This window comes from Oryctolagus cuniculus, chromosome X (assembly GCF_964237555.1).
Source record: "Oryctolagus cuniculus chromosome X, mOryCun1.1, whole genome shotgun sequence".
In the NCBI taxonomy this organism is placed as follows: Eukaryota; Metazoa; Chordata; class Mammalia; order Lagomorpha; family Leporidae; genus Oryctolagus; species Oryctolagus cuniculus.
In genome coordinates, this window is record NC_091453.1 from 133,786,818 (window position 1) to 133,813,990 (window position 27,173).

At 39.3% G+C, this 27,173-nt stretch overlaps 1 protein-coding gene and 1 pseudogene across 3 annotated transcripts; both read right to left on the bottom strand.

Moving 5' to 3' along the window:
* Positions 1–596: 596 nt before the first annotated feature.
* Positions 597–1,805, bottom strand: LOC127488159 (thymidylate synthase pseudogene; annotated as a pseudogene).
* A 7,040-nt stretch (positions 1,806–8,845) lies between these two features.
* Positions 8,846–27,160, bottom strand: CLIC2 (chloride intracellular channel 2). 3 transcript variants are annotated; one of them, XM_008249472.4, is made up of 7 exons: positions 26,747–27,085; positions 24,409–24,471; positions 12,126–12,235; positions 11,875–12,000; positions 11,079–11,185; positions 10,304–10,485; positions 8,846–9,740 (listed from the first exon to the last, which is right to left on the bottom strand). In XM_008249472.4, exons 2-7 carry the CDS (start codon positions 24,409–24,411, stop codon positions 9,579–9,581), a joined length of 690 nt encoding a protein of 229 aa, XP_008247694.1. In that variant the 5' UTR covers positions 24,412–24,471; positions 26,747–27,085; the 3' UTR covers positions 8,846–9,578. The 3 variants fall into 3 exon arrangements, with proteins under 3 accessions (XP_008247694.1, XP_008247693.1, XP_051691984.1); XM_008249471.4 differs by lacking the exon at positions 24,409–24,471 and having other exon boundaries at positions 26,747–27,160; XM_051836024.2 differs by lacking the exons at positions 11,875–12,000; positions 24,409–24,471 and having other exon boundaries at positions 26,747–27,070.
* Positions 27,161–27,173: the final 13 nt, after the last annotated feature.

Below are 27,173 nucleotides of genomic sequence, written 5' to 3' on the forward strand. Positions count from 1 at the left end.
AGGCACCTATTGCTATAAACTTTCCTCTCAACACTGTTTTTGCTGTCTCCCATAAGTTTTGTTATGTGTGTTGTTACCCTCATTTACTTCCAGAAAGTTTTTGATTTCTCTTTTGATTTCTTCTATGACCCAGTGTTCATTCAGGTGCATGTTGTTCAGTCTCCATGTGTTTGCATATGCTCTAGGGATTCCTGAGTTGCTAATTTCCAGCTTCATTCCATGGTGGTCTGAGACGCTGCATGGTATGGTTCCAATTCTTTTTTTTAATTTTTTTTGACATGGACAAATACAAACACTTTATTATAGTAATATATAAAACAAATGTAATTATAAATGTTCATAACCACATTATACATCATGATTGGCAGTGTCATTGAGCTCACTCAAATTTGGAGGAATTCACAATTCTTGAAACTTACTGAACTTTTTTCATAAAGACAAGATGAAAATATATGTACATATTTCAAGAGTATATACATTTCTACTCCTCACTTCATAAATTCAGCATTTTCCTACACTCTCAGAGTTAAACAGGTTCATCTTTTTGTTACTCAAAGAACCAAAGTTATATTTGCCAGTGGCAACATTCTTAGAAATTAATGAATAATAAGTGAAAAATCAGATGGATTTCTTACCTAGTTTCTTTCTCCTTTAGAGCAAAAAGAACTTTCACCTTTAGCCCAATCCCTGAAGACTGATAATATCCTTCCAACAACCATTGCGAAAACACACTAAACAGCCATCTCCATTTTAATAGTTGGATGTGGGTTGTACCCTTCAATCTGAAAATCTTCAGCTTTGAAATCATCAATCGTCTCAACTTTTCGAAGAATTTTGAGCTTCGGGAAAGGTCTTGGTTCTCGCTGAAGCTGAGTTTTCAGAGGCTCAATGTGGTTCAGGTAAATATGGGCATCTCCCAAAGTATGTACAAAATCACCTGGCTTCAGGCCGGTGACGTGCACGATCATGTAGGTGAGCAAGGCATAGCTGGCGATGTTGAAGGGCACGCCCAGGCTCATGTCTCCCGACCTTTGGTACAGCTGGCAGGACAGCTCCCCATTCACCACGTAGAACTGGCAGAGGGCATGGCATGGGGGCAGCGCCATCAGAGGAAGGTCTTTGGGATTTCAGGCACACATGATGATTCTTCTGTCATCAGGGTTGGTTTTGATGGTATCGATCACTTTCTGCAGTTGGTCTACTCCTTGACCTGAATAATCTGAGTCCTTATCTTTGTATTCTGCACCAAAATGCCTCCACTGGAAGCCATAAACTGGACCCAGGTCCCCTTCTTGTCTGGTGGAGAATCCCAGTCTGTCCAAAAAGTCTCGGGATGCATTGGCATCCCAGATTTTCACTCCCTTGGAAGACAGTTCTTTAGCATTTGTGGATCCCTTGATAAACCACAGCAACTCCTCCAAGACACCCTTCCAGAATACACGTTTGGTTGTCAGCAGAGGAAATTCATCTCTCAGGCTGTAGCACACCTGCATGCCGAACACCGACAGGGTGCCGGTGCCCGTGCGGTCCTCCTTCCTGAAGCCGCAGCGCAGGATGTGCTTGATCTGCCCCAGGTACTGCAGCTCCCTGTGGGGCGGCCGCGCCTCGGCGCCCTGCTCCTGCGCTGTGGGCGGCGACGGCAGCTCAGAGCTGGCGGCGGGCATGGCACGGGCGGCCTGGCAGCGGAGACGGCGGAGACGCGGCTTGTTGGTGGGCTAAGGTGGGCTCGGCCTGGTTCCAAATCTTTTGAATTTGCTGAGACTTGCTTTATGGCCTAGTATGTGGTCAATCCTTGAGTAGGTTCCATGCACTGCTGAGAAGAATGTAAAGTCTTTAGATGTAGGATTGAAAGTTCTGTAGATATCTGTTAGATCCATCTGGGCTATAGTGTCGATTAAATCTGCTGTTTCCTTGTTGATCTTCTGTCCTGTTGATGTCTATTTCTGAGAGTGGAGTATTGAAGTCCCCCAGTACTATTGTATTGGGGTCTAAGTCTCCCTTTAAGTCCCTTAACAAATCTTTTAAATAAACCAGTGCCCTGTGATTAGGTGCATATACATTGATAATAATTACATCTTCCTGTTGAATTGGTCCCTTAATCATTATATAGTGCCCCCCTTTGTCTCTCTTAACAGTTTTTGTGTTACAATTTATTTTGTCTGATATTAAGATGGCTACACCAGCTTTTTCTGGTTTCTGTTGGCATGTTATATCTTTTTCCAGGCTCTCACTTTCAGTCTGCATGCATCTTTGTTGGAAGATGTGCTTCTTGTAAGCATCAAATAGATGGGTTTTGCTCCTTATTCCATTCAGCCAGTCTGTGTCTTTTAACTGGAGAGTTGAGGCCATTAACATTCAGTGTGACTAGTGATAAGTAGGAACTTTGACCTGCCATTTTCCCATAGATATTTCTAATAAATGCTTTGAACTTCGTGTGATCTTTTACTGGGAGGTTTTCTTCCTTTACCTTCTTTCATACCTTGATGGTCGTGTTTCTGTGTTTCTGTGTGTAACACATCTTTAAGCATCTTTTGCAGGGCTGGATGGGTGGTGACAAATTCTTTCAATTTCTGTTTGCTATGAAAGGTCTTTAATTTACTTTCATTCACAAATGATAGCTTTGCAGGATATAATATTCTGGGCTGGCAGTTTTCCTCTCTTAGCACCTGTGCTATGTCTCACCATTCCCTCCTAGCCTGTAGTGTTTCTGATGAGAAGTCAGCTGTGAGTCTGATTGGAGATCCTCTGAGAGTAATCTGACGTTTCTCTCTTGCACATTTTAGGATCTTTTCTTTATGTTTCACTGTGGTGAGTTTGATTACAAGGTGTCGTGGTGAGGATCTCTTTTGGTCATGTTTATTGGGGGTTCTATGTGCTTCCTGGACTAGGATTTCTCTGTCCTTCTCCAAACCTGGGAAATTTTCTGCTAATATCTCACTAAAAAGGCCTTCTAATCCTTTCTCCCTCTCCATGCCTTCAGGAACTCCTAGAACCCGAATGTTGGGTTTTTAATAGTGTCCTGTAGATTCTTAACAATATTTTTTAGATTTCTAATTTCCTCTTCTTTTCTTTGGTTTGACTGTATACTTTCCTGTGCTCTGTCTTCTAAGTCCAATATTCTCTCTTCTATCTCACTGATTCTGTTTTTAAGGCTCTCAAATACATTTGTCATTTGTTCCATTGAATTCTTCATTTCATTTTGATTTCTCTTCAATATCACAATTTCATGTTCTACTATAATCCTCATTTTATTTTGATTCCTCCTTAAGATTTCATTTTCCTGAGAGAGATTTTCTATCCTGTCCAGTAAGGATTTCTGTAGTTCAAGAATTTGTTTTTGAGAACATATGCTCTTATCATAAATTTTTTGAAATCTGTATCTTGCATTTCTTCTATCTCATCATCTTCACAATCTTGTATTGGAGTGTCATGTTCATTTGGGGGCATCATAATATCTTCCTTGTTCTTGTTTCCTTGGTTTCTGCGTTTATTGTTTGGCATTGTGGAGATACTCTTTGGTGTCTTCTTTTCTATACTATGACTCTAGATTAAGTGCCTGCTTTTGGTGAATCTCTAGAGGCTTGTGGTGGGTGCTCTGTTCAGTTCTGTTCTTCAGTGTTAAGGGTGTGCCAAAGGTGACACACCCAGGTTTGGCGTGGCAAATCTCTCTCTCTCTCTCTCTCTCTCTCTCTCTCTCTCTCTCTTTTATTCAGAAGGGAAGTAATTCCATTCAGCTGAGCTATTCTCCCTTGAAGGCAATCATTGCCTGAGCACTAGCCCCAGTAGGTATAATAGTCCTCTGCTCTGTCCCAAGGACAACACAAAGGATCTGTTCAGTCCTCAGTGTAAGCTCGTATTCCCCTGCTGTGTCTCCTACCGGGTTGCCAAGGTTACCGAGACTGTGGAGTCTCCCACCAAGAGTACAAGAGTACCTCTCAGGCACACTGTGAGTTCTCCCACACACCCTCAGTTTTTTTTTTTAACAGTCCCAGTTCATAAGTTCCACACATTCACTAGGTCTTAACCTCCTGTTATTTCTCCCCATGAGAGTCAGGTTTTTCTGCTTGGCTGAGGGTGGGCACAGCCCTGAGCTTGTGCAGCTGTTATGTATGTCCAAAATGACGCCTGCTGTAATGTTTTCCCCACCTTTGTGAGGTGAGTGGAGAGAGAGAATTTGTCCGTCCCGGTCCCTTTTTTTTTTTTTTCTCTCCTCTAGTTAGGTTGGTGTACCTTCCCCTATGGGACTTCAAGCCTCGTTCCCTCTAGACTCTTCCTGCCACTTTTCTGCCAGTGTCTCCAGCTACTGTGGTTTCACCTCACCTCCCTTTCCAGCACTGAGGTCCCAAGCCGTGGGCACCCGTGCCCTCCACATACATCCACCGTGTCCCACTAGTTCCAGAAGAGTTTCCTCTGCAGTTTTTCCCTAACTCTTCCCTGAAACTACAGTATCTCCACTTTTATTAAATTATCTTTTCCCATACTATCAGCTCCCTCCCTCCCTATTCCGCCATCTTGGAGCTCTCCCGTGTAATCACTTTTTATTCCTATCTAACTACAACTTAGTATCCATTAATCACCTTTCCCTTTTCCTTTCTCTCCCCTACTTTTGCTAGCCTCTTGTAACCACCGTTGCACTTTTAACTTCTATCAGATCACATTTTCTCAATTCCACATAATATATGACCTCCAGTTCCATCTGTGTTGTTGCAAATTACAAAATGTGATTCTTTTTAAAGACTAAATAATATGTCATTATGTATATTATGTATATGTTGCACATTTTCTCAATGCATCAGTTAATGGGCACTTTTGTTTCCCCTTTTATTGGCTATTGTGAATACTGCTGTAATAAACATGGGAGTACAAATCTCTTTTTTAAAAAATGTTTTTTTTTTCACTCAGCATAATGTTTTCCAAATTCCTAACAGGGATCACATTTTGTGGGGAGCAACTCGGACTAGACTAAGTTACTGGAATTAAGACTTATTCTATGCATCTGCTCTCCCACAATATGGTGCTGAGAAGGGAGTAAACAACTTCTACACAGCTGCCTCTCGCCAATTTGATTGACTGAGCTGCAGGAGCTGATCTTGCTCCTGATTGGAGAAGAGCAGCATGCTCGGCGTGTGGGTAGCAGAGTTGGGATTGGTGGAAGAGGACTATAAAGGAGGAGAGAGACAACATGCACCAGGAACATCTAAGGGGAACATCCAAATAACATCTGAGCAGCCCCCGAGAGAGCCGGCCAGCGGTGTGCCGCTCCCCCGCGGAAGTGGGGAAAGTGGCAGGGGGCTCCGCCCTTCCACGGAGGTGGAAGGATTGGCAGCCAACCCGGGAAGGACCATCAGCAAACCCGGGAAGGGCCGAGCAGACAAAAGAACAGCGCAGGGTCCTGTGTCGTTCCTCCGCGACTGGGGGAGCGACAACATTTCAGTTAAAATTTAAACACCTGAGAATAATTGTGTGATATGTTATCCCTCTTAGTATTTTTTGTTTGTTCTACTTAATACTTTTGGTTGAATACTGTAATCAATACACAATTCCTCTTAAGTGCTGAAACTTAACTGAAAAGTGATCGCTGTTAAATATAAGAGTGGGAATAACAGAGGGAAGAGATGCACAATTCGGGACATGCTCAAGATGACTTACCCCAAACGGTAGAGTTAGAAACATACCAGGGGATTCCAATTCAATCCCATCAAGGTGGCATGTACCAATGCCATCTCACTAGTCCCAGTGATCAATTTCTGTTCACAATTGATCGTAATGATAGGACTAAGAACCAAAGGGATCACATAAACAAGAATAGTGTCTGCAAATACTAACTGATAGAATAAAAAAGGGAGAGAACGATCCAACATGGGAAGTGAGATACACAGCAGACCCATAGAATGGCAGATGTCCTAAACAGCACTCTGGCCTCAGAATCAGCCCTTAAGGCATGCGGATCCGGCTGAAAAGCCCATGAGAGTATTTCAGGCATGGAAAGCCAAGACACTCTGGCAAAAAAAAAAAGACCTAAATGAAAGATCTCTGTGAGTGAGATTCCAGTGGAAAGAACAGGTCTTCAAAGAAGGAGGTACCTTTCTCTGAAGGGAGGAGAGAACTTCCACTTTGACTACGACCTTGTCTAAAAATTATCAGAGTTAGTGAACTCAGGGGGCTTCCATAGCCTTGGCAGCTCATGACAAGAGCCTAGGTTGATTACTGATGCCATAAACAAGAGTGTCAATTGGTAAAGTCAACAACAGGAGTCACTGTGCACTTACTCCTCATGTAGGATCTTTGTCCTTATAGTGTGCTGTACATTGAGATTTAATGCTATAACTAGTACTCAAACAGTATTTTTCACTTTATGTTTCTGTGTGGGAGCAAACTGTTGAAATCTTTACTTAATGTATGCTAAACTGATCTTCTGTATATAAAGAGAAACGAAAATGAATCTTGATGTGAATGGAAGGGGAGAGGGAGTGGGAAAGGGGAGGGTTGCGGGTGGGAGGGACGTTATGGGGGGGAAGCCATTGTAATCCATAAGCCGTACTTTGGAAATTTATATTCATTAAATAAAAGTTAAAAAAATGTTTTTTTTTAAATTTTATCTATTTAAAAGACAGAGTTACAGAAAGAGAGAGAGAGAGAGAGAGAGATACTCCATCTGCTGGTTCACTCCCCAAATGGCCTCTATGATCAGGCCAAAGTCAGGAGCCAGGAGCTTCATCCAGTTCTCCCTTGTGGGTGGTGCAGGGGCCCAAGGACTTAGGGCATCCTCTGCTGCTTTCCCAGGCACATTAGCAGGGAGCTGGATTGGAAGTGGAGCAGCTGGGACTCAAACTGGTGGCCATATGGGATGCCGCCTGGTGTTACAGGTGGCAGCTTAAACGGTTAGACCACAATATCAACCCCAGATATGTCTTTGACAGAATGATTCATTTCCCTTGAATATATACCCAGTAGTGGGCTGCAGGATCATATGGTAGTTTTAGTGTTAGTTTTCCAAGGAAACCCCATACTGTTTTCCATAGTAGCTGAATGAACACAGAAGGATATAATTTTGTTATATAACCATCTGCTTAGCCCTTTTCATATATATATATATATATATAATATACATGTAGCTGCATGTCTAATTGTCTTCATTATTAAACTGTGCGTTTTCTGAGAATAGGAAACAACCCTTTGATGTGCAGCAGAATATCTTATTGCTAAATGTTTGGATTCAAATCACAACTCTATCACTCACTAGATGAGTGGGATTGGACTGGACATGTAACCTATTTGAACTTTGGTTTTTCTCACTGGTAAAAATAAAATAATAATGACTAAACTACTCTGGGTCTATATTTTCTTATTTATAAACTGGGCATAATTAGAACAGCTACTTGCAAAATAAAAACAATTATCCCAAACATAGAAAATATAAAGTAATGCTTGGTTGACATTTTGATGCTACACTAGACAATTTTCTAATAGCCACTTAAAGAGTATGAAAATGGAGATTTACATAAGCAGTCAGAAGGGAATACTGACAGATGAATGTTAAATTAATTGATTAAAAATATAAAAGTGATAAAAATTGTTTTTGAGGCTTACAAGGTTAGAATTATAAATATAGATAAATCGATATATTATTGTGATTTTATAGCATCACAGAGAGCATAACCACAAAGAAAAAATGTCTTATTGCCCCCTCAGAAAGTTAGCCAGTTAATTTATCATTTGCCAGTATACTTTCTTGACTATATAAATCAGTAATCTTCTGATACTCTCTAAAATGATATTTCCTCTTCTTGTTGGTTCTTTCATGAATAAACAATTTGAAAACTTTACTTTTATATACCTTAAAGAGGTTTTGTGAAGATTAAATAACTAAATAATAATAGTACATTTTCTATAAGCACTTACTGAATTGAAGTATATTGATATCATCTAAGAAGATAATAGGAAGTGAGGCTAGTCTGGGGTACATTTTCTCTAGCCCTGGGAGCCCCCTCTAGCCTTTAAAATGGGTAATAATTCTTTTGTCCAGGAGAATAATCCTGAGCTGCATTAGTACCTGTGGAATTGGATAATCATTCACTGGTCACAAATGCTTATCTTGGCTATATTCTGGAACTTACTGGTGACATATTTTATTTTTAAAAACATTTGTTGGGGGGAAGTGGCAGAAAATGAGAACACTCCCATCTATAACTCAATCCAGGTCTCCCATGCAGATGGCAGGAACCAAATTACTTGAACCATTACCACTGCCTCCAAGGGTCTGCATTAGAAGGAATCTGAAGTCGTGAGCCAGAGCCAGGAATCAAACTTAAGCTATGGCACATGGGCATCTTAACTGCTGGACTAAACACCTGCTCTGACATATTTTATCCTCATATTTGTAAAAATGGCTTCTGTTAATGAGTTTCAGAGCATGATATTGACAAATTTTGCTCCTTAAAATTAAAAAAAATCTTAAAAAACTGTACTTTCAGAAATCATATTAGTGAAATTGGAAGGATCTGAGCTGTTCATAGAAGTCACACCCCACTATCAACTCCATGTGCAATTTCACTATACATTCATTTTGGTTCTGTGGTTTTCAAGGACAGTACTTTTCTTTGAACCTGTTAAGACACTACTTCCAAATTTTATCAAACTCCACTCTTTGACCAAAGGTAATCATAACCATATATTTTCCTTTTTTGAATATGCATTTCTGCTTGTTTATTCTTTATATGATTTAAAAATATTTTAATATGAAACTGAATTCATATAGTAATGTAACACTTCAAGTTCTATAGAACATTTAGTGATTATCTTCTAAGGACTGTGTACCTTATCATTTTATGTACAACAACAAGACTTTTTGGTCAGCCAAAATTTTGTTTCTTTTTTATTTTTATGAATGAAAACTCCAATTGATTTTGTAACTTTGCCATATATTTGCTTCTGATATTGTTTGTCTATTTTTCAATTTTATTTCTTTATTTTTATTCATTTGAAAGGCAGAGAGAGAGAGAGAGAGAGATTTTTCCATCTGCTGGTTTACACCTCAGATGCCCACCAGCTCTCCCATGTGGGTGGGAAAGACCCAAGAACAGAGCTGATTTTTTAGAACATTTTTAGAATTTGCCTCTCTGCTATGCTAATTTCATTATTCATACCAGCAGTAAACTGATGTATGTATTTAAATAACAAAATGTAAAATTGTTTTAAAGATGTAGATGGAAATATTTCTAGGCAGCAGTTGGAGATTGTGGTTCTACTTAAGTCATTTATAACATCAGACATCTATTTAGCTTACTCATCATGCATTCTAGGAATTCAAGCAAAGGGCAAAGGATCTTGATGATTTCTACATCTTTCAATATTGCAATAATTCACTATAGGAAAAAAGGAAATGAGGTGAAAATATGAAGACCTCTAAAATACACAGTGGACATATTGTTATGGCTAACTAGATAAAGGAAATAAGAGTTCTTTTTCATAGGAGTTGGAGAAGCAAAACAGTATTTCTCACATTCTTATTTCAAAAAACCTTTCTAATATGACAAATGAAATGTAAAAATAAAGATTTTTCATCTGAATGAGCTGTCTTAACTACTCTGTTTAGCTACACTTGCATAGGTATTTTCAATTTCTTTGTCTTCAGGACATGTGTGGGTAAATTCTTCACGAGCATATGCATTGTGGAGATAGCGCCAGACTCCTGAGAATTCTTCTGGTATGTCAAAGTCACGGTATTTCTTGGCAGCAACCTAGGATTTAAAAAAAAAGAGGAAAAAGAAATTGGTGATAAAAGGAATCAGTAACATGCCTACTCTGTAGGAGCGCATCTCAAAAGTCATGATCGTTGAATATACCTCTGCACAAAAAGTACAAAATAAATTTAAAGATTATTGAATTTAGCATTTTAATGTTTTCTCTGTGAATTCAAACAAACCTATATGCTTACAATCATGTTCATATCGATGCCTTATAGAGGAAGGGAGCACAGAGAAGGAGCACATATTCCCTCCCCAAGTAGATCAAGAGTTTCTTTCTTTATGTCTGACATAGGACACAAAAAGTAAGTTCTATGTGCATTCTATTTAACAAATATTTGTTTATCATTTGCTATGATGATAGGCTCTGTTCTAAGTATTTTATGTGCTTTAATTTATTGAATTCTCTCCACAATTATGTGAAATAGGTAATATTGTTATCCTTGTTTTATAGACAAGACGGTAGAAAACACTATCCAATTCAGGAAAAAGAAACAAGAAGGTCACTGTACATCATGCTGGCAACTCCCTTCCTGTGCGGTATTCCCTATACTTACTTTAATAATGTTCAATTTGGGTAACAAGCTGCAGTCAGCCAATGTCATGTGATCCCCATCCAAGAACAATCTTCTGGAAACTGTGAATTCCTCATGACTGTCTGGATCAATTTCATCCAAAAGTGGGGTGTTTAAGTAGTCATCAAGGCGCTTAAATTCTCTGAGCAGAGATTTTTCAAAATCTGAGGAAATTAAGTCATAGGGTTCCTTATAAATGTATTGTTTTCTCAATATGCTTTTCACACCTTTAGACCTCTCTATAACACATTACTTACACTAGCTCTTCAACTACCCACTGATAAAACAGAGTCAGATAAACAGTGAGTGCAAACATTTTGAACTTTCCTTGGGAGGTGCATTGGTAGGAAAGTCAAAGAAAGAAAGAAAATCAATATATTTTATCCAATACAGAAGAGTCAGAAACTGTAATAGGGGATATAGCTCTCATGACTTGGAGGATACTATATCAACATAAGAATATTTCTCAGACGTGGAAGATGCCATGTTTTAAAAAACCTTAAAGGTACATAATCCTGCAGTTAGTTGACACCTGGCATGTCAAGACTTTAATTGAGCTAAATTGGTAATTGCTGTATTGAATTGTGCGTTCTAAATCTAATACAACTTCATGGAAGGGAATTTTAGAGTAGAGAATAGAAAGTGAGAGGAAGAGTAAGGTGTTCTCCAATATGTGCTACATATTAGAAAAATCTTACTTTGGTTGAGAGTGGGCAAGTGAGTGAGAAAAATAGAAGTTTAAAGAAAGGTATCTTACTCTTATTTGCCTCCTTCTGTGTATTCTTAATGTATGCAGAAAACTTAGCAAAGAGATTACAGCCCACATCAAAGGACTCCTTGTACTTGGGACTCAGGCGAGGATACCTTAGAAAGAAGCACAAGTGGACTCTCATTTACACATACCAAGGCAGAGACCAGGTGTCTTCACTTGCACTACACTGAGAATGAAAATCTTAGGAAATTGTGCTGGAAATTGAAGGTCCTCAGAAGTCTGTTAGTAGAAATATATATCTTTTTCTGAATTTCACAACACTTTAATTTCTCAAGTTCACTAGGCAATCAGTTGTCTAGAATTTGATGTTTATTTACTTGTAGAAATCTTGTTTCAAATGGTTTTTAGATTCTGACACCCTTAAAAGCCTATTTGGAAGAAGATGTGGTTGTAATACAATGCATGTTCAGAGAAAAATATGGTTTCAAATACTGTAACTTATAAAACAGATGAAAGATTAAAGAGCATAAGAAAGAGGGAAAAACATAGCCAAGATATCATTCTCTTAGTAATATAAAGTTCATTTATCATAACTCAAAAACAATGTGATAATAAATAAGAAAATAACACAATCACAAATAAGTACGGAAAGTTATTCAACAAAAAAGCAGTACCTCATGGAGTTATCTGTACCTCATGCTCACTGCAGCTTCATTCACAAAGGCCATGACATACAAAAACTTAACTGTCCACTTTTGAATTAGTAAGAATCCTCAATATGCAATAAATAGGCCAGTATCCCAATATCTTAAGTAAAATAGTATCCTGTAAAGTGCTGTACCTTGGAGGAATTAGTGTCTGTTCTAAAAACTCTTCAATTTTAATGAAGTCTGTTTTTAATTCCTTGTTATACACCAGAAATGGAGGATTGGTACCTGGGGCTAAGTCTTTAAGTTCTTCAGGTTTTCTATAATTGTTGAAAATAAACAGAGTTAGACTTCTAAATAAAGTACACGTTATACAAAGACCAACAATATATTGCTGTCTACTGATCTCAATCCCCAGAATTTTACATGTCATGATTTCTCTTACCTGGTCATGTCAACAGTAGTCACATTGAATTTAACTCCTTTAAGCCAGAGGATCATGAAAAGGCGTTGGCAAAAGGGACAATTTCCAATACTTTCCCCATCACTACCAGCCTAATAAGAAAAAGAAAGACCTCAGCTCATTCATTTGTTTAACAAATATGTATTGAGTGCCTGCTGGGAAACGAGCTAGCTGCTGGAGACAGTTGGAAGTCCTAATCCCATGAATTCTATCATTTATGATCAGAGAGATATAATGAATCCAATAATCTCAATATACACAAAATTACAAGTGTCATGAGCACAAAAGTATTATAAATGTTATGTTACTAGAATTTATATAATAATTTTCTTATTGATGGGTATTTAGAGTGTCCAAAAATTTCTTCCACTTCTGAGATTATGTCTTTAGGATTAATCTTTAAAACAAGAATGCTGGGGCCGGCTCCTGCAGTGCCAGCACCCCATATGGGCACCAGTTTGAGTCCCGGCTGCTCTACTTCTGATCCAGCTCTCTGCTATGGCCTGGGAAAGCAGCAGAGGGTGGCCCAAGTCCTTGGGCCCCTGCACCCACATGGGAGACCCATAAAAAGCTCCTGGCTCCTGGCTTCGGATCAGTGCAGCTGCGGCTGTTGCAGCCAATCAGGGAATGAACCAGTGGATGGAAGACCACTCTCTCTGTCTCTCTGTCTCTCTGTCTCTCTCTGTGCAACTCTGAGTTTCAAATAAATTTTAAAAATTCATACTTATTTTAAAAAAGTAAACAAATTAGAAGAAAGGATTTTGCATATTTTCACCATAAACAAACATTAAATGCTTCAGATATTTATACTGGTTGGGCATTACACAATGTATACAAAAATCAAAACATCACATAGTACCCCATAAACATGTATCATTTTTATGTCTGTGAACTTTTTAAAATAAAGAAATATTTTCCCTATTGTTTGAGTATGGCACACTTTTCTACTTTGATATTTTATATGTATTGAATTTATTTGTGGATCCTCTATTGATTCATTCACTCACTCAATGAATATTCACTTACAAAATACTTACCTTTAAATATACACCAGGAATTATATATAATAAGATCAGATACTATAATAAAAATATTATCCCAAATTAACTTTCAGTTTTAAATAGAGATACATGTTTTGAAGGAAGGAAGTTCACTTTATCAGTGTGTAACAGAAAAACCCAGAGAATTCTATGTGAAGTCTGTCAGTGAAGGCCTTTCCTCATGAAATGGCATTCAAACTGAGTTCAAAAGATGATAGGAGTTAACCGGGCAAATGGGCATAAATAGGGTATTTTAACCAGAGGGAATATTACGTGGATAGGTATTGCAAAAGGTCAATGTGACTGGGATTCAAAGAGTAAAGGAGAGAATAAAAAAAAAATCAGTAAGTTGGGGTACTTCAAAGCTAATATCTTTTGCTTTTCAACAGAACTATTAAGAAAATGAGGGGGCGGAGCCAAGATGGCGGAATAGTGAGGGCGCGCACCGATAGTCTGAGAAAATTTAGTTTAATAAAAGGGGAGTTACGGTAGCCTCAGAAAAAAGAACCAGGAAAATATTGCAGAGGAAACCCTTCTGGATTGAGTGGTCGTGAATCGGAGGACCTACTGGGAGAACAAGGTCGCCCACCGCGCGGAAGCCGAGCCGCGGGACCGAGCTGCGCAAGCCGAGCTGCGGGACCGAGCCGCTGGAACGTGAGGTGAGCCCGAGACACCGGCAGGCAAGCGGAGAGAGGAGACTAGAGGGAACGACCCCCGGGGAGGGGGGGAACATCACCAGGCTAACTGGAAGAGAGAGAGGTGACTGGTACGGACACGGGTTTCTCTCTCTCCGCTCACCTCTCAAGGGCGAGCAAGACAAAGAGCAGGCGCCATCTTGGACATACGTCATAAGCAGAGCGACCTCAGGTCTGCACCGGCCCTGAGCCTAGCAGAAAAACCTGACTCTGGGCGGGGCGAATTAACAGGAGATTAGGACCTAGTAAATTTGTGGTGCTACTGAACTGAGACTGTGAAAAAAGAGACGGTGGGGGAGAGAACTCACGGAATTCACGTGAGCACTCTCCAGAGATGCTACAATTCCGTAACTTTGGCAAGCCAGTGGGAGACTGAAGGAGAATTTGAGCCCACTCTAAGGGCCGAACAGATTCCTTGTGTGGTCCTTGGGAAAGAGCTTCTGATCTCTGGCTCCTGTGGGTATATCATTTGCCTGCTAACTACCTCCAATTTGTTCAGCTGTGCAGAATAACTTCCCTTTTGAATCAAAAAAAAAAAAAAAAAGAAAGAGAGAGAGAGAGAGAGAGGTTTATCACGCCTAACCTGGGAGTGTCACCTTTGGCACACCAAACAGAGCTCTCAGGCCACACCCATCTCAAGCCCTAAGGCTCCATCAAAAACAGATAGTCCACTTAATCTAGAGTCATAGTATAACAAGAAAAAGCACCACAGTGAAGAAACCAAATATCTCCAATATGCCAAATAACAAACACAAAAACCAAGGTAATAAAAACAAGGAAGTCACCATGAAGCCCTCAAATGAAAAAGACACCCCAATTCAAGATTATGAGGATGATGATATAGAAGAAATGCAAGAAGCAGATCTCAAAAAATTGATAAGAACATTAAGAAGTTCTCAAAAACAAATTCTTGAACTACAGAAATCCTTAATGGACAAGATACAAAATCTCTCTCGTGAAAATGAAATATTAAGGAGGAATAAAAATGAAACGAAACAACTAGTACAACAGGAAACTGGGATAGTGACTGAAGTGAAGAATTCAATAGATCAAATGAAAAACACAATAGAGAGCCTTACAAACAGAATGGGTGAAGCAGAAGAGAGAATATCGGACTTAGAAGACAGAGAACAGGAAAGGATACAGTCAGACCAAAGAAAAGAAGAGGAAATTAGGAATCTAAAACATATTGTCGGGAATCTTCAGGATACTATTAAAAAAACCAACATTCGGGTTCTAGGAGTTCCTGAAGGCATGGAGAGGGAGAAAGGATTAGAAGGCCTTTTTAGTGAGATATTAGCAGAAAATTTCCCAGGTTTGGAGAAGGACAGAGAAATCCTAGTACAGGAAGCTCACAGAACCCCTAATAAACATGACCAAAAGAGACCCTCACCACGACACGTTGTAATTAAACTCTCCACAGTGAAACATAAAGAAAAGATCCTAAAATGTGCAAGAGAGAAACGTCAGATTACTCTCAGAGGATCTCCAATCAGACTCACAGCTGACTTCTCATCAGAAACTCTACAAGCCAGGAGGGAATGGCGAGATATAGCCCAGGTACTAAGAGAGAAAAACTGCCAGCCCAGAATATTATATCCTGCAAAGCTATCATTTGTGAATGAAGGTTTTCATAGCAAACAGAAATGGAAAGAATTTGTTGCCACTCATCCAGCCCTGCAAAAGATGCTTAAAGATGTGTTCCACACAGAAACACAGAAACACGGTCATCAATATGAAAGAAGGTAAAGGAAGGAAACCAAGGAAGGAAAGCTCACAGCAAAAGATCACAGGGAATTCAAAGCATATATTAGAACTTATCTTTGGCAAATGGCAGGGCAAAGTTACCACTTATCATTAGTCACATTGAACGTGAATGGCCTGAACTATCCCGTTAAAAGACACAGATTGGCTGATTGGGTTAAGGAACAAAACCCATCTATTTGCTGCTTACAAGAAACTCATCTTTCCAACAAAGATCCATACAGACTGAAAGTGAAAGGCTGGAAAAAGATATACCATGCCAACAGAAATGAAAAAAGAGCAGGCGTAGCCATCTTAATTTCAGACAACATAAACTTTACCACAAAAACCGTTAAGAGAGACAAAGAGGGACACTACATAATGATTAAGGGATCAATTCAACAGGAAGATATAACAATTATCAATGTATATGCACCTAACTACAGGGCACCGGTTTATCTAAAAGATTTGTTAACGGACTTAAAGGGAGACTTAGACCCCAATGCAATAGTACTGGGGGACTTCAATACTCCACTCTCAGAAATAGACAGATCAATAGGACAGAAGATCAACAAGGATACAGTAGATTTAAACGACACTATAGCCCAAATGGATCTAACAGATTTATACAGAACTTTCAATCCTACAGCTAAAGATTTTACATTCTTCTCAGCAGTACATGGAACCTTCTCTAGGATTGACCACATACTAGGCCATAAAGCAAGTCTCAGCAAATTCAAAAGAATTAGAATCATACCAAGCAGCTTCTCAGACCATAAAGGAATGAAGTTGGAAATTAGCAACTCAGGAATCCCTAGAGCATATGCAAACACATGGAGATTGAACAACATGCTCCTGAATGAACAATGGGTCATAGAAGAAATCAAAAGAGAAATCAAAAACTTTCTGGAAGTAAATGAGGATAACAGCACAACATACCAAAACTTATGGGACACAGCAAAAGCAGTGTTAAGAGGAAAGTTTATATCAATAGGTGCCTACATCAAGAAATTGGAAAGGCAACAAATAGATGAGCTTTCAATTCACCTCAAGGATCTAGAAAACCTACAGCAAACCAGACCCAAATCTAGTAGGAGAAGAGAAATAATTAAAATCAGAGAAGAAATCAACAGGATTGAATCAAGAAAAACATTACAAAAAATCAGCCAAACGAGGAGCTGGTTTTTTGAAAAAATAAACAAAATTGACACCCCATTGGCCCAACTAACTAAAAAAAGAAGAGAAAAGACCCAAATCAATAAAATCAGAGATGAAAAAGGAAACGTAACAACAGACACCACAGAAATAAAAAGAATCATCAGAAATTACTACAAGGATTTGTATGCCAGCAAACAGGGAAACCTATCAGAAATGGATAGATTCCTGGACACATGCAACCTACCTAAATTGAACCAGGAAGACATAGAAAACCTAAACAGACCCATAACTGAGACAGAAATTGAAATCAGTAATAAAGGCCCTCCCAACAAAGAAAAGCCCAGGACCAGATGGATTCACTGCTGAATTCTACCAGACATTTAAAGAAGAACTAACTCCAATACTTCTCAAACTATTCAGAACAATCGAAGAAGAGGGAATCCTCCCAAATTCTTTCTATGAAGCCAGCATCACCTTAATTCCTAAGCCTGAAAAAGATGCAGCACTGAAAGAGAATTACAGACCAATATCCCTGATGAACATAGACGCAAAAAGCCTCAATAAAATTCTCGCCAATAGAATGCAACAACACATCAGAAAGATCATCCACCCAGACCAAGTGGGATTTATCCCTGGTATGCAGGGATGGTTTAATGTGTGCAAGACAATCAATGTGATACACCACATTAACAGACTGCAGAAGAAAAACCATATGATTATCTCAATAGATGCCGAGAAAGCATTTGATAAAATACAACACCCGTTCATGATGAAAACTCTAAGCAAACTGGGTTTGGAAGGAACATTCCTCAATACAATCAAAGCAGTCTATGAAAAACCCACAGCCAACATCCTATTGAATGGGGAAAACTTGGAAGCATTTCCACTGAGATCTGGTACCAGACAGGGATGTCCACTCTCACCACTGCTATTCAATATAGTTCTGGAGGTTCTAGCCAGAGCTATTAGGCAAGAAAAAGAAATTAAAGGGATACAAATTGGGAAGGAAGAACTCAAACTATCCCTCTTTGAAGATGATATGATTCCTTATTTAGGGGATCCAAAGAACTCTACTAAGAGACTATTGGAACTCATAGAAGATTTTGGCAAAGTAGCAGGGTATAAAATCAATGCACAAAAATCAACAGCCTTTGTATACACAGACAATGCCATGGCTGAGAAAGAACTTCTAAGATCAATCCCATTCACAATAGCTACAAAAACAATCAAATACCTTGGAATAAACTTAACCAAGGACGTTAAAGATCTCTACGATGAAAATTACAAAACCTTAAAGAAAGAAATAAAAGAGGATATCAAGAAATGGAAAAATCTTCCATGCTCATGGATTGGAAGAATCAATATCATCAAAATGTCCATTCTCCCAAAAGCAATTTATAAATTCAATGCAATACCAATCAAGATACCGAAGACCTTCTTCTCAGATCTGGAAAAATTGGTGCTGAAATTTATATGGAGGCACAAGAGATCTCGAATAGCTAAAGCAATCTTGTACAACAAAAACAAAGCCGGAGGCATCACAATACCAGATTTCAGGACATACTACAGGGCAGTTGTAATCAAAACAGCATGGTACTGGTACAGAAACAGATGGATAGACCAATGGAACAGAATTGAAACACCAGAAATCAACCCAAACATCTACAGCCAACTTATATTTGATCAAGGATCTAAAACCAATTCCTGGAGCAAGGACAGTTTATTCAATAAATGGTGCTGGGAAAACTGGATTTCCACGTGCAGAAGCATGAAGCAAGACCCCTACCTTACACCTTACACAAAAATCCACTCAACATGGATTAAAGACCTAAATCTACGACCTGACACCATCAAGTTACTAGAGAACATTGGAGAAACCCTTCAAGATATTGGCACAGGCAAAGAGTTTCTGGAAAAGACCCGGGAGGCACAGGCAGTCAAAGCCAAAATCAACTATTGGGATTGCATCAAATTGAGAAGTTTCTGTACTGCAAAAGAAACAGTCAGGAGAGTGAAGAGACAACCGACAGAATGGGAAAAAATATTTGCAAACTATGCAACAGATAAAGGGTTAATAACCAGAATCTACAAAGAGATCAAGAAACTCCACAAAAACAAAACCAACAACCCAATTAAGAGATGGGCCAAGGACCTCAATAGACATTTTTCAAAAGAGGAAATCCAAATGGCCAACAGGCACATGAAAAAATGTTCAAGGTCATTAGTAATCAGGGAAATGCAAATCAAAACCACAATGAGGTTTCACCTCACCCCGGTTAGAATGGCTCACATTCAGAAATCTACCAACAATAGATGCTGGCGAGGATGTGGGGAAAAAGGGACACTAACCCACTGTTGGTGGGAATGCAAACTGGTCAAGCCACTGTGGAAGTCTGTCTGGAGATTCCTCAGAAACCTGAATATAACCCTACCATAAAACCCAGCCATCCCACTCCTTGGAATCTACCCAAAGAAATTTAAATTGGCAAACAAAAAAGCGGTCTGCACCCTAATGTTTATTGCAGCTCAATTCACAATAGCTTAGACCTGGAACCGACCTAAATGCCCATCAACAGTAGACTGCATAAAGAAATTATGGGATATGTACTCTTTAGAATACTATACCACAGTAAGAAACAACGAAAGCGAGTCATTTGCAACAAAATGGAGGAATCTGGAACACATCATGCTGAGTGAAATAAGCCAGTCCCAAAGGGACAAATACCATATGTTCTCCCTGATCGGTGACAACTGACTGAACACCAAAAAGGAAACCTCCTGAAGTGAAACGGACACTATGGGAAACGGTGACTTGATCAGCATAGCCCTGACTGTTAATGAACAACTTAATACATTATCCCTCTTAGTAGTTTTTTTGTCTGTTCTACTTAATATGCCTGGTTTAATTCTGTAATTAATACACAGTTATTCTTAAGTGTTAAAAATTAACTGAAATGTGATCCCTGTTAAACATAGGAGTGGGAATAAGAGAGGGAAGAGATGTATAATTTGGGACATGCTCAAGCTGACTTGCCCCAAATGGTAGAGTTAGAAACATACCAGGGGATTCCAATTCAATCCCATCAAGGTGGCATGTACCAATGCCATCTTACTATTCCAAGTGATCAATTTCAGTTCACAATTGATCATAATGAAAGGACTAAGAGTCAAAGGGAGCACATAAACAAGTCTAGTACCTGCTAACACTAACCGATGGAATAAATAAAGGGGAGAGTGATCCAACATGGGAAGTGAGATACTCAGCAGACTCATAGAATGGCAGATGTCCTAAATAGCACTCTGGCCTCAGAATCAGCCCTAAAGGCATTCGGATCTGGCTGAAAAGCCCATGAGAGTATTTCAGGCATGGAAAGCCAAGACACTCTGGCAAAAGATCTCTGCGAGTGAGATTCCAGTGGAAAGAACAGGTCTTCAAAGAAGGAGGTACCTTTCTCTGAAGGGAGGAGAGAACCTCCACTTTGACTATGAGCTTGTCTAAACAAGATAAGAATCGGAGAACTCAGAGGGCTTCCATAGCCTGGAAACTCATGACCAGAGCATAGGGAGACTACTGATGCCATAGACAGGAGTGTCAATTGGTAAAGTCAACAACAGGATTCACTGTGCACTTACTCCTCATGTAGGATCTCTGTCCTTAATGTGCTGTGTATTGAGATTTAATGCTATAACGAGTACTCAAACAATATATTTCACTTTGTGTTTTCATGGGGGTGCAAACTGTTGAAATCTTTACTTAATGTATACTAAAGTGATCCTCTGTAAAAAAAAAAAAAAAAAAAAAAAAGAAATTATCAACTCCCAACTTGACTCTCACTGGGATTAAACATGACAATAGGTCTGATCTGATTTCATCATCACTTAAAAAAATCATCTATTATTTTTCACTTTATGTTTCTGTGTGAGAGCAAACTGTTGAAATCGTTACTTAATGTATACTAAGCTGATCTTCTGTATATTAAGATAATCGAAAATGAATCTTGATGTGAATGGAAGGGGAGAGGGAGTGGGAGGGGGGAGGGTAGTGGGTGGGTTGGACGGTATGTGGGGGAAGCCATTGTAATCCATAAATCGTACTTTGGAAATTTATATTCATTAAATAAAAGTTAAAAAAAAAGAAAATGAAACACAGCATGTATCCTCAATATATAAGACTGTGAATAAAGAACTCTCACTCTACAACTCAATAACCAACTATCCAACTTTTAAAATGGATAAGGTATCAGGGCTGGTGCTGTGGCATAGCGGATAAAGCTTCCGCTTGCACTGTTGGCATCCAATATGGACGCTGGGAGGAGACCTGGCTACTCCACTTTTTTTTTTTTTTTTTTTTTTGACAGGCAGAGTGGACAGTGAGAGAGAGAGACAGAGAGAAAGGTCTTCCTTTGCCGTTGGTTCACCCTCCAATGGCTGCCGTAGCCGGTGCGCTGCGGCCAGCACACCGCGCTGATTCAATGGCAGGAGCCAGCTACTTATCCTGGTCTCCCATGGGGTGCAGGACCCAAGCACCTGGGCCATCCTGCCACAGCAGAGAGCTGGCCTGGAAGAGGGGCAACCGGGACAGAATCCGGTGCCCCGACTATGACTAGAACCTGGTGTGCTGGTGCCGCAAGGCGCAGGATTAGCCTAGTGAGCCGCGGCGCCGGCTGGCTGCTCCACTTCTGATCCAGCTCTGCTGTGGCCTGGGAAAGCAGTGGAAGACGGCCCAAGTCCTTGGGCCCCTGCACCTGCGTGGGAAGACCTGGAGGAAGCTCCTGGCTCCTGGTTTCAGATCAGCGCAGCTCTTTCTGTTTAGGTCAATTATGGAGTGAACCAGCGGATGGAAGACCTCTCTGTCTTTCTCTCTGCCTCTCCTTCTCTCTCTGTGTACCTCTGACTTTCAAATAAATAAATAAAATCTTAAAAAAAATGGATAAGGTATCTGAACACTTTACAAGAGAAGATACACAGATGATAAAAAAAACACAAAAAGATGATCGTTACAGAAATGTAAGGTAAAATCAGAATATGATAATATTATAAATATAATAGAATAACAGAAATGAAAATGACCGATAACACCAAGTGGACATGGAGCAACTGGTACTCTCATATACTATGTGTGGAGTATAAAATTGTACATCAGCTTTATAAAAGAGTATGTCAATATCATAGATGTTTCTATCATATGACGCCAAGTTTAAATCTTAGATATTTACCCAAAAGAAATGAAAGCCCTAGAAAAATAGTATACTGGGGCCAGTGCTGTGGCACAGCAGGTGCCAACTGTGGTGCCAACATCCCATATGTGCATATGAGAATCACCTTTCTGTCATGAACCCAACATGAATTGCTATCAGTTTTACCTTAATTTTACCTAAGTAAGTTAATGTATCTCTTTTGCTATGGTTATTATTTCATTCGTGCATGCACTCCATGTTTATCTGATGCTCAGTGTCTGTCAAGTACTACCCGGCAACTGAAGTCCAAGCTATCAGTATGTCTCATCTCTTGAATAGTTTTCTTTTTCTCTTTTGCCTCTGATCTGCAGGGTATGTTAACTTAAAATTGCTCTGATGTGTTATTTGTAGCAACATTAAGGTTCCAGAAATCCTGGCAATAATTTCAATTTTTTGACAAATTTTCTTTTCCTTGGCAGTGGGTGTGACAGAGGATATTATTTTTGTTGTTGCTTTTTCATGATGTCAGGGAATGAATAGGGATGAGAGGAGCCAACCAACCTTGGCAGCTGCATTTCCTTTTTAACAGAATTCATACTTCAGATCCAATCAGAACTGGGTTTAGTGAGTGGAAACGTGATTAGGGTAGGAGGCAGGAAGAAGAAGAAAGTCTAGTAATAGATACAACAGGAAGGGTGGATCCCACTTGGCAAAAAGAGAGTCAAAACAATGAGGTGTGGGGGAAATGCAATAAAGTTTTACAGGAAAGCTTAAGATTTTTTTTTTCTGTTTGTGCTACTCTGATTTAAAGTGCCAGCACAAAAAACTTTAGGAAATAAATTTCATAGTCTGATTGACAAATTACTTATCATTTAAGTATCTTTAGCTCACAAAGACAGGATGTGATCATTCACCAAAAAAACTTTTTGTATTTTTGATAGCATGATAAAAATAGCTGCAGTAGCTAACATTTGTTGAGTGTTTACCATGATAGCAGCCACCATCCTTTACAAATTTATTTCATTTAATCTTCACAATAAGAATTGAGGTATTATCCTCATTTTACAGGTGAGAAATTGATGAAATACATACTCTTTGCATTTAGAAAATCCTGAAGTATACAGTCTAAAACTCACACTTTTAAACATAGCTTTCTTCTATCTGGTAGTTTTATTAGATTTTAAAAATAAATTAGTCTTTATGATAGTTCTAGTAGAGCCTGAAAATGGTCTGAACATTCAAAGAATATCAACTCTTCCCTCTTTCTGTGCACATTTTAACAAAAGGATTTATTTATTTGAAAGAATTACAGAGACAGAGATAGAGGGGGGAGAGAGAGAGAGAGAGAGAGATCTTCCATCTGTCGGTTCACTCTCCAGGTGGCCACAACAGGCAGGGCTAGGCCAGGCTGGATCTGGGAGCCAGGTGCTCCATCTGGGTCTCCCACGTTTGTGGCAGGGGCCAAAACACTTGGGCCACTTTCCACTTCTTTTCCAGGTGCATTATCAGGGAGCTGAATTGGAAGTGGAACAGGTGGGACAGAAACCGGCACACATATGGGATGCCAGAGCTGTAGGCAGCAGCTTTACCTGCTGCACAACATGGGCCCCTCCATGCACAATTTAAAATGCTTTTCACAGGGGCTGGCACTGTGGTGTAGTGGATTAATCCTCCACCTGCGGTGTCGGCATCCCATATGGACGCCGGTTCTAGTCCCAGCTGCTCCTCTTTCGATCCAGCTCTCTGCTATGGCCTGGGAAAGCAGTAGAAGATGGCCCAAGTGCTTGGGCCCCTGCACCCATGTCAGAGATCTGGAGGAATCTCCTGGCTCCTGACTTCAGATCGGCTCAGCTCCAGCTGTTGCGGCTATTTGGGGAGTGAATCAGTGGATAGAAGACCTCTCTCTCTGTCTCTCCCTCTCACTGTTTGTAACTCTACCTCTCAAATAAATAAATAAAATCTTTAAAAAAAAAAGCTTTCACAAAAGCACTACATTCTGAATTTTGGTCCAAATGTTACATTCCATTTTGTGGATTTTGTGTGCAAATCTACAAAAGACCAATCAGAAAGATGCAAACTTTCCATTTAACAATGAACAATAAACCACTGAATCCTGCATTTAGATAAAATGAAATTTGTGTTATAAAATTTTGTTCTTGGTTTCTTTTTTTGTTGTTGTTGTTCTTGGTTTCTGTATATAAACCTTATCTAAATCATTCAGAGCCTAAAGGCAATATCCTCACAGACTACAAGGAACACATAGGTAGTGTAATACAGATTCTAATTGTGACAAGAAAGTGATTAATTAATGTCTTATAAGGATCCTATCAGCAGTATGGGGAAGACGCCTGGGGGGAAACCAGAGACTCATTTAATCTTTAGAAAGATACCACATTGTCTATAAATGGGATATCACTAGTAAACAGCAATCCTTTAAAAACTTACTCATTACCATTTTTTGAACTTCTTAACCCCTATGACACTTCCCAGTATCTTCCAAGAAACTTCTGGAGATCTGTGAAATGCATGTGAAAGTAAAGCAAAACAGATGATACTCAGGTTTCTTCCAGAAAATTTGTAATTTTTATCAATGTAATTAGAAAAGCTTTCATCTAAAGCATTCCATCTGATGAAATTCTGGAAAATTATGTCAAAAACTTTTTGCCCAACTGAAAACAATTGTATAAGGATTAGACATAGCTATTTTAAAGAATTGGAATTATAGCTGCCATTCACTCACTATGTAATGAGTTATTTAATGGCTCTTTGTTGTTATTGTTATTTAATGGCTCTTTTCTCTGCTTTTGTATCCACAAAATCGGTGATAAATCACTTAGCACAGTGCCTACCTAGAGTAAGTACTTAGTAACTGATTAGTTACTTTCAACTAAAAGTTACTGTTTAATTCAACATATTCTCATCTAATGTGTGGTTTGCTAACTTCTTCTGCTGAAATTAGCTTCAAAATGTGGGAACTCTATGAAGATCAACACACGGATCAATGTCAATGACTAATTTGAGCTACCTGATTTAATTTAATGAACAATTTAGACAAAAGCAATACTTTATTCTATGAAGAGACATTACCTCTGGTATGGAATTGGTAGGTGCAAAAGGCCAGTTAGGAAATTAATGTGTGAGCAGGTCACATATTTTGCTACAATCCAGAGACAAATGTAGCTTGTATGCCCCATAGTCCAGCAAAAACTTATTTGGATCACCTTGCTATGCAGGAATTCAAGGATCTCTCTCTAACAATTTTGAAAACACAAGTTGATGTCCTTGCAAAAGTATTATTTGACCAAGAAATAGTTAATAATTTGATAAGCATTCTCTTATTTTATGTCTTTGTAAGCCATAAAGGGGGTGTGTATATAGGTGTATATATATATATATATATATGGCAAGTTATTTAAACTTTATTGTTTTGTTTATCTAGAAATGATGAGGACGATATTATACTATCATAATAACTTAAAATTGTAACAAAATAGTAATAGCTACTACCATCACTATTTTTATTGATGATGAAACTGGTACTATGCAGCTAACGTTAGGATAAATGAGATAATATATGTAAAATATTTAGTAAAAGGACAGACACACAATAAGAGCTTGTTATTATTACTATCATCAAGGATACTTCCAATAGTCAGTGAGAACATGGGAAAAAACAAAACAGTTAATGTAAGCAGGGGTTTAGGAAAATATTTACTTTCTAATTATAATAACTCATATTTTTTATGTGATCAGCTAATTTGGAAACACATAATTCTTTATCCTGTTTTAGGGACTTTCCAAAGTGCTTTTCTGAAAAGTTGAGACATGTTAAAAAAAACTTTAAAATAGACCAAAAAGAGGAAGCACAGCATTCTAAAATGTCTCCTCACATAATAGGCATACAAACTCTTGGGTTACTGTTTTCTCCCACAGTTCCATGTGACTTTGCTGTGAGGTTTGCCCATTGTGAGAGAGTTTTAGAAAATTCTGTCTGGGATATGTGGGAGTGGATTTGCTGGCCATTCTTTGGCCCTCTCCTCCACCTTCAGTTCTTCCAAAATCAATCTCATAAAATACAGGTTTTGAGAGCTGGAAAACCCATATGGATCACTTTATCATTCGCTGTATAGATGGACAAAGGTCTGGGGGGAGGGAGCCATTTTTCTAAGATTACATAGCAAGCCATTGAAATTACAGTTTAGTTGTTCTAACTACCAACCAGTTTATTATCTTTCCTTGTTTCTTTTTTTAAAATTTTTTTGGACACGCAGAGTTGGACAGTGAGAGAGAGAGACAGAGAGATAAAGGTCTGCCTTCCGTTGGTTCACCCCCCAAATGGCCGCTATGGCCAGCACGCTGCGCGGATCCGAAGCCAGGAGCCAGGTGCTTCCTCCTGGTCTCCCATGCGGGTGCAGAGCCCAAGCACTTGGGCCATCCTCCACTGCCTTCCCTGGCCACAGCAGAGAGCTGGACTGGAAGAGGGGCAACCGGGACAGAACCGGTGCCCCAACTGGGACTAGAACCCGGAGTGCCGGCACCACAGGCGGAAGATTAGCCTAGTGAGCCCTGGTGCCGGCCTTATCTTTCCACCATATCACCTTGACATTTTGACTGTGAGATCTGCTTTCCTATTGTCATCTGAGAGTGCCGAAAGCATTTTGTCAGGAAAATTACAAAATTCTTTCCTATCTCTAGCCCAAACTTTGAGAATTTCTTTTTTTTAAGAAGCTGAGTTCCAGTGACAAGAAATAATATATTCTACACAGTATTATTACAGATGAAAAACTTACCTTTACAAAAAGCTCAATTTCAGGATCTGCATGAGGGCTGGGACTCAAGCCTGCCATATTTCTGTCTTTATTGCCAGTTGTCAACTCCTTGCTTCCTGCAGAGGCCACGATACTCGAGAACTCTTCTTCCAAAGTTTCAAGTAATGTTGGTGCTTTGAGAGTCAAGCCTGAAGTGGGCTGAGTCAGATCTGGGGTCAGTCTCCCCTCTCAATAGATGGGACACAGAAACTTCTAGATGCTTAAGGGCAGCTCTTGAATTTGTTTTCCTTCTTCCTCTTGACCTAACAGTTGAATCAAGGAGGAGCCAAAAGGGGTGGGTGTAAACTGGCTGACTAGAAGGATGGGACTGTTTCCAGATAGGTTTTAATGCCATGAGTCAGCATAGGAGAAACACACACACACACACACACACACACACACACACAGT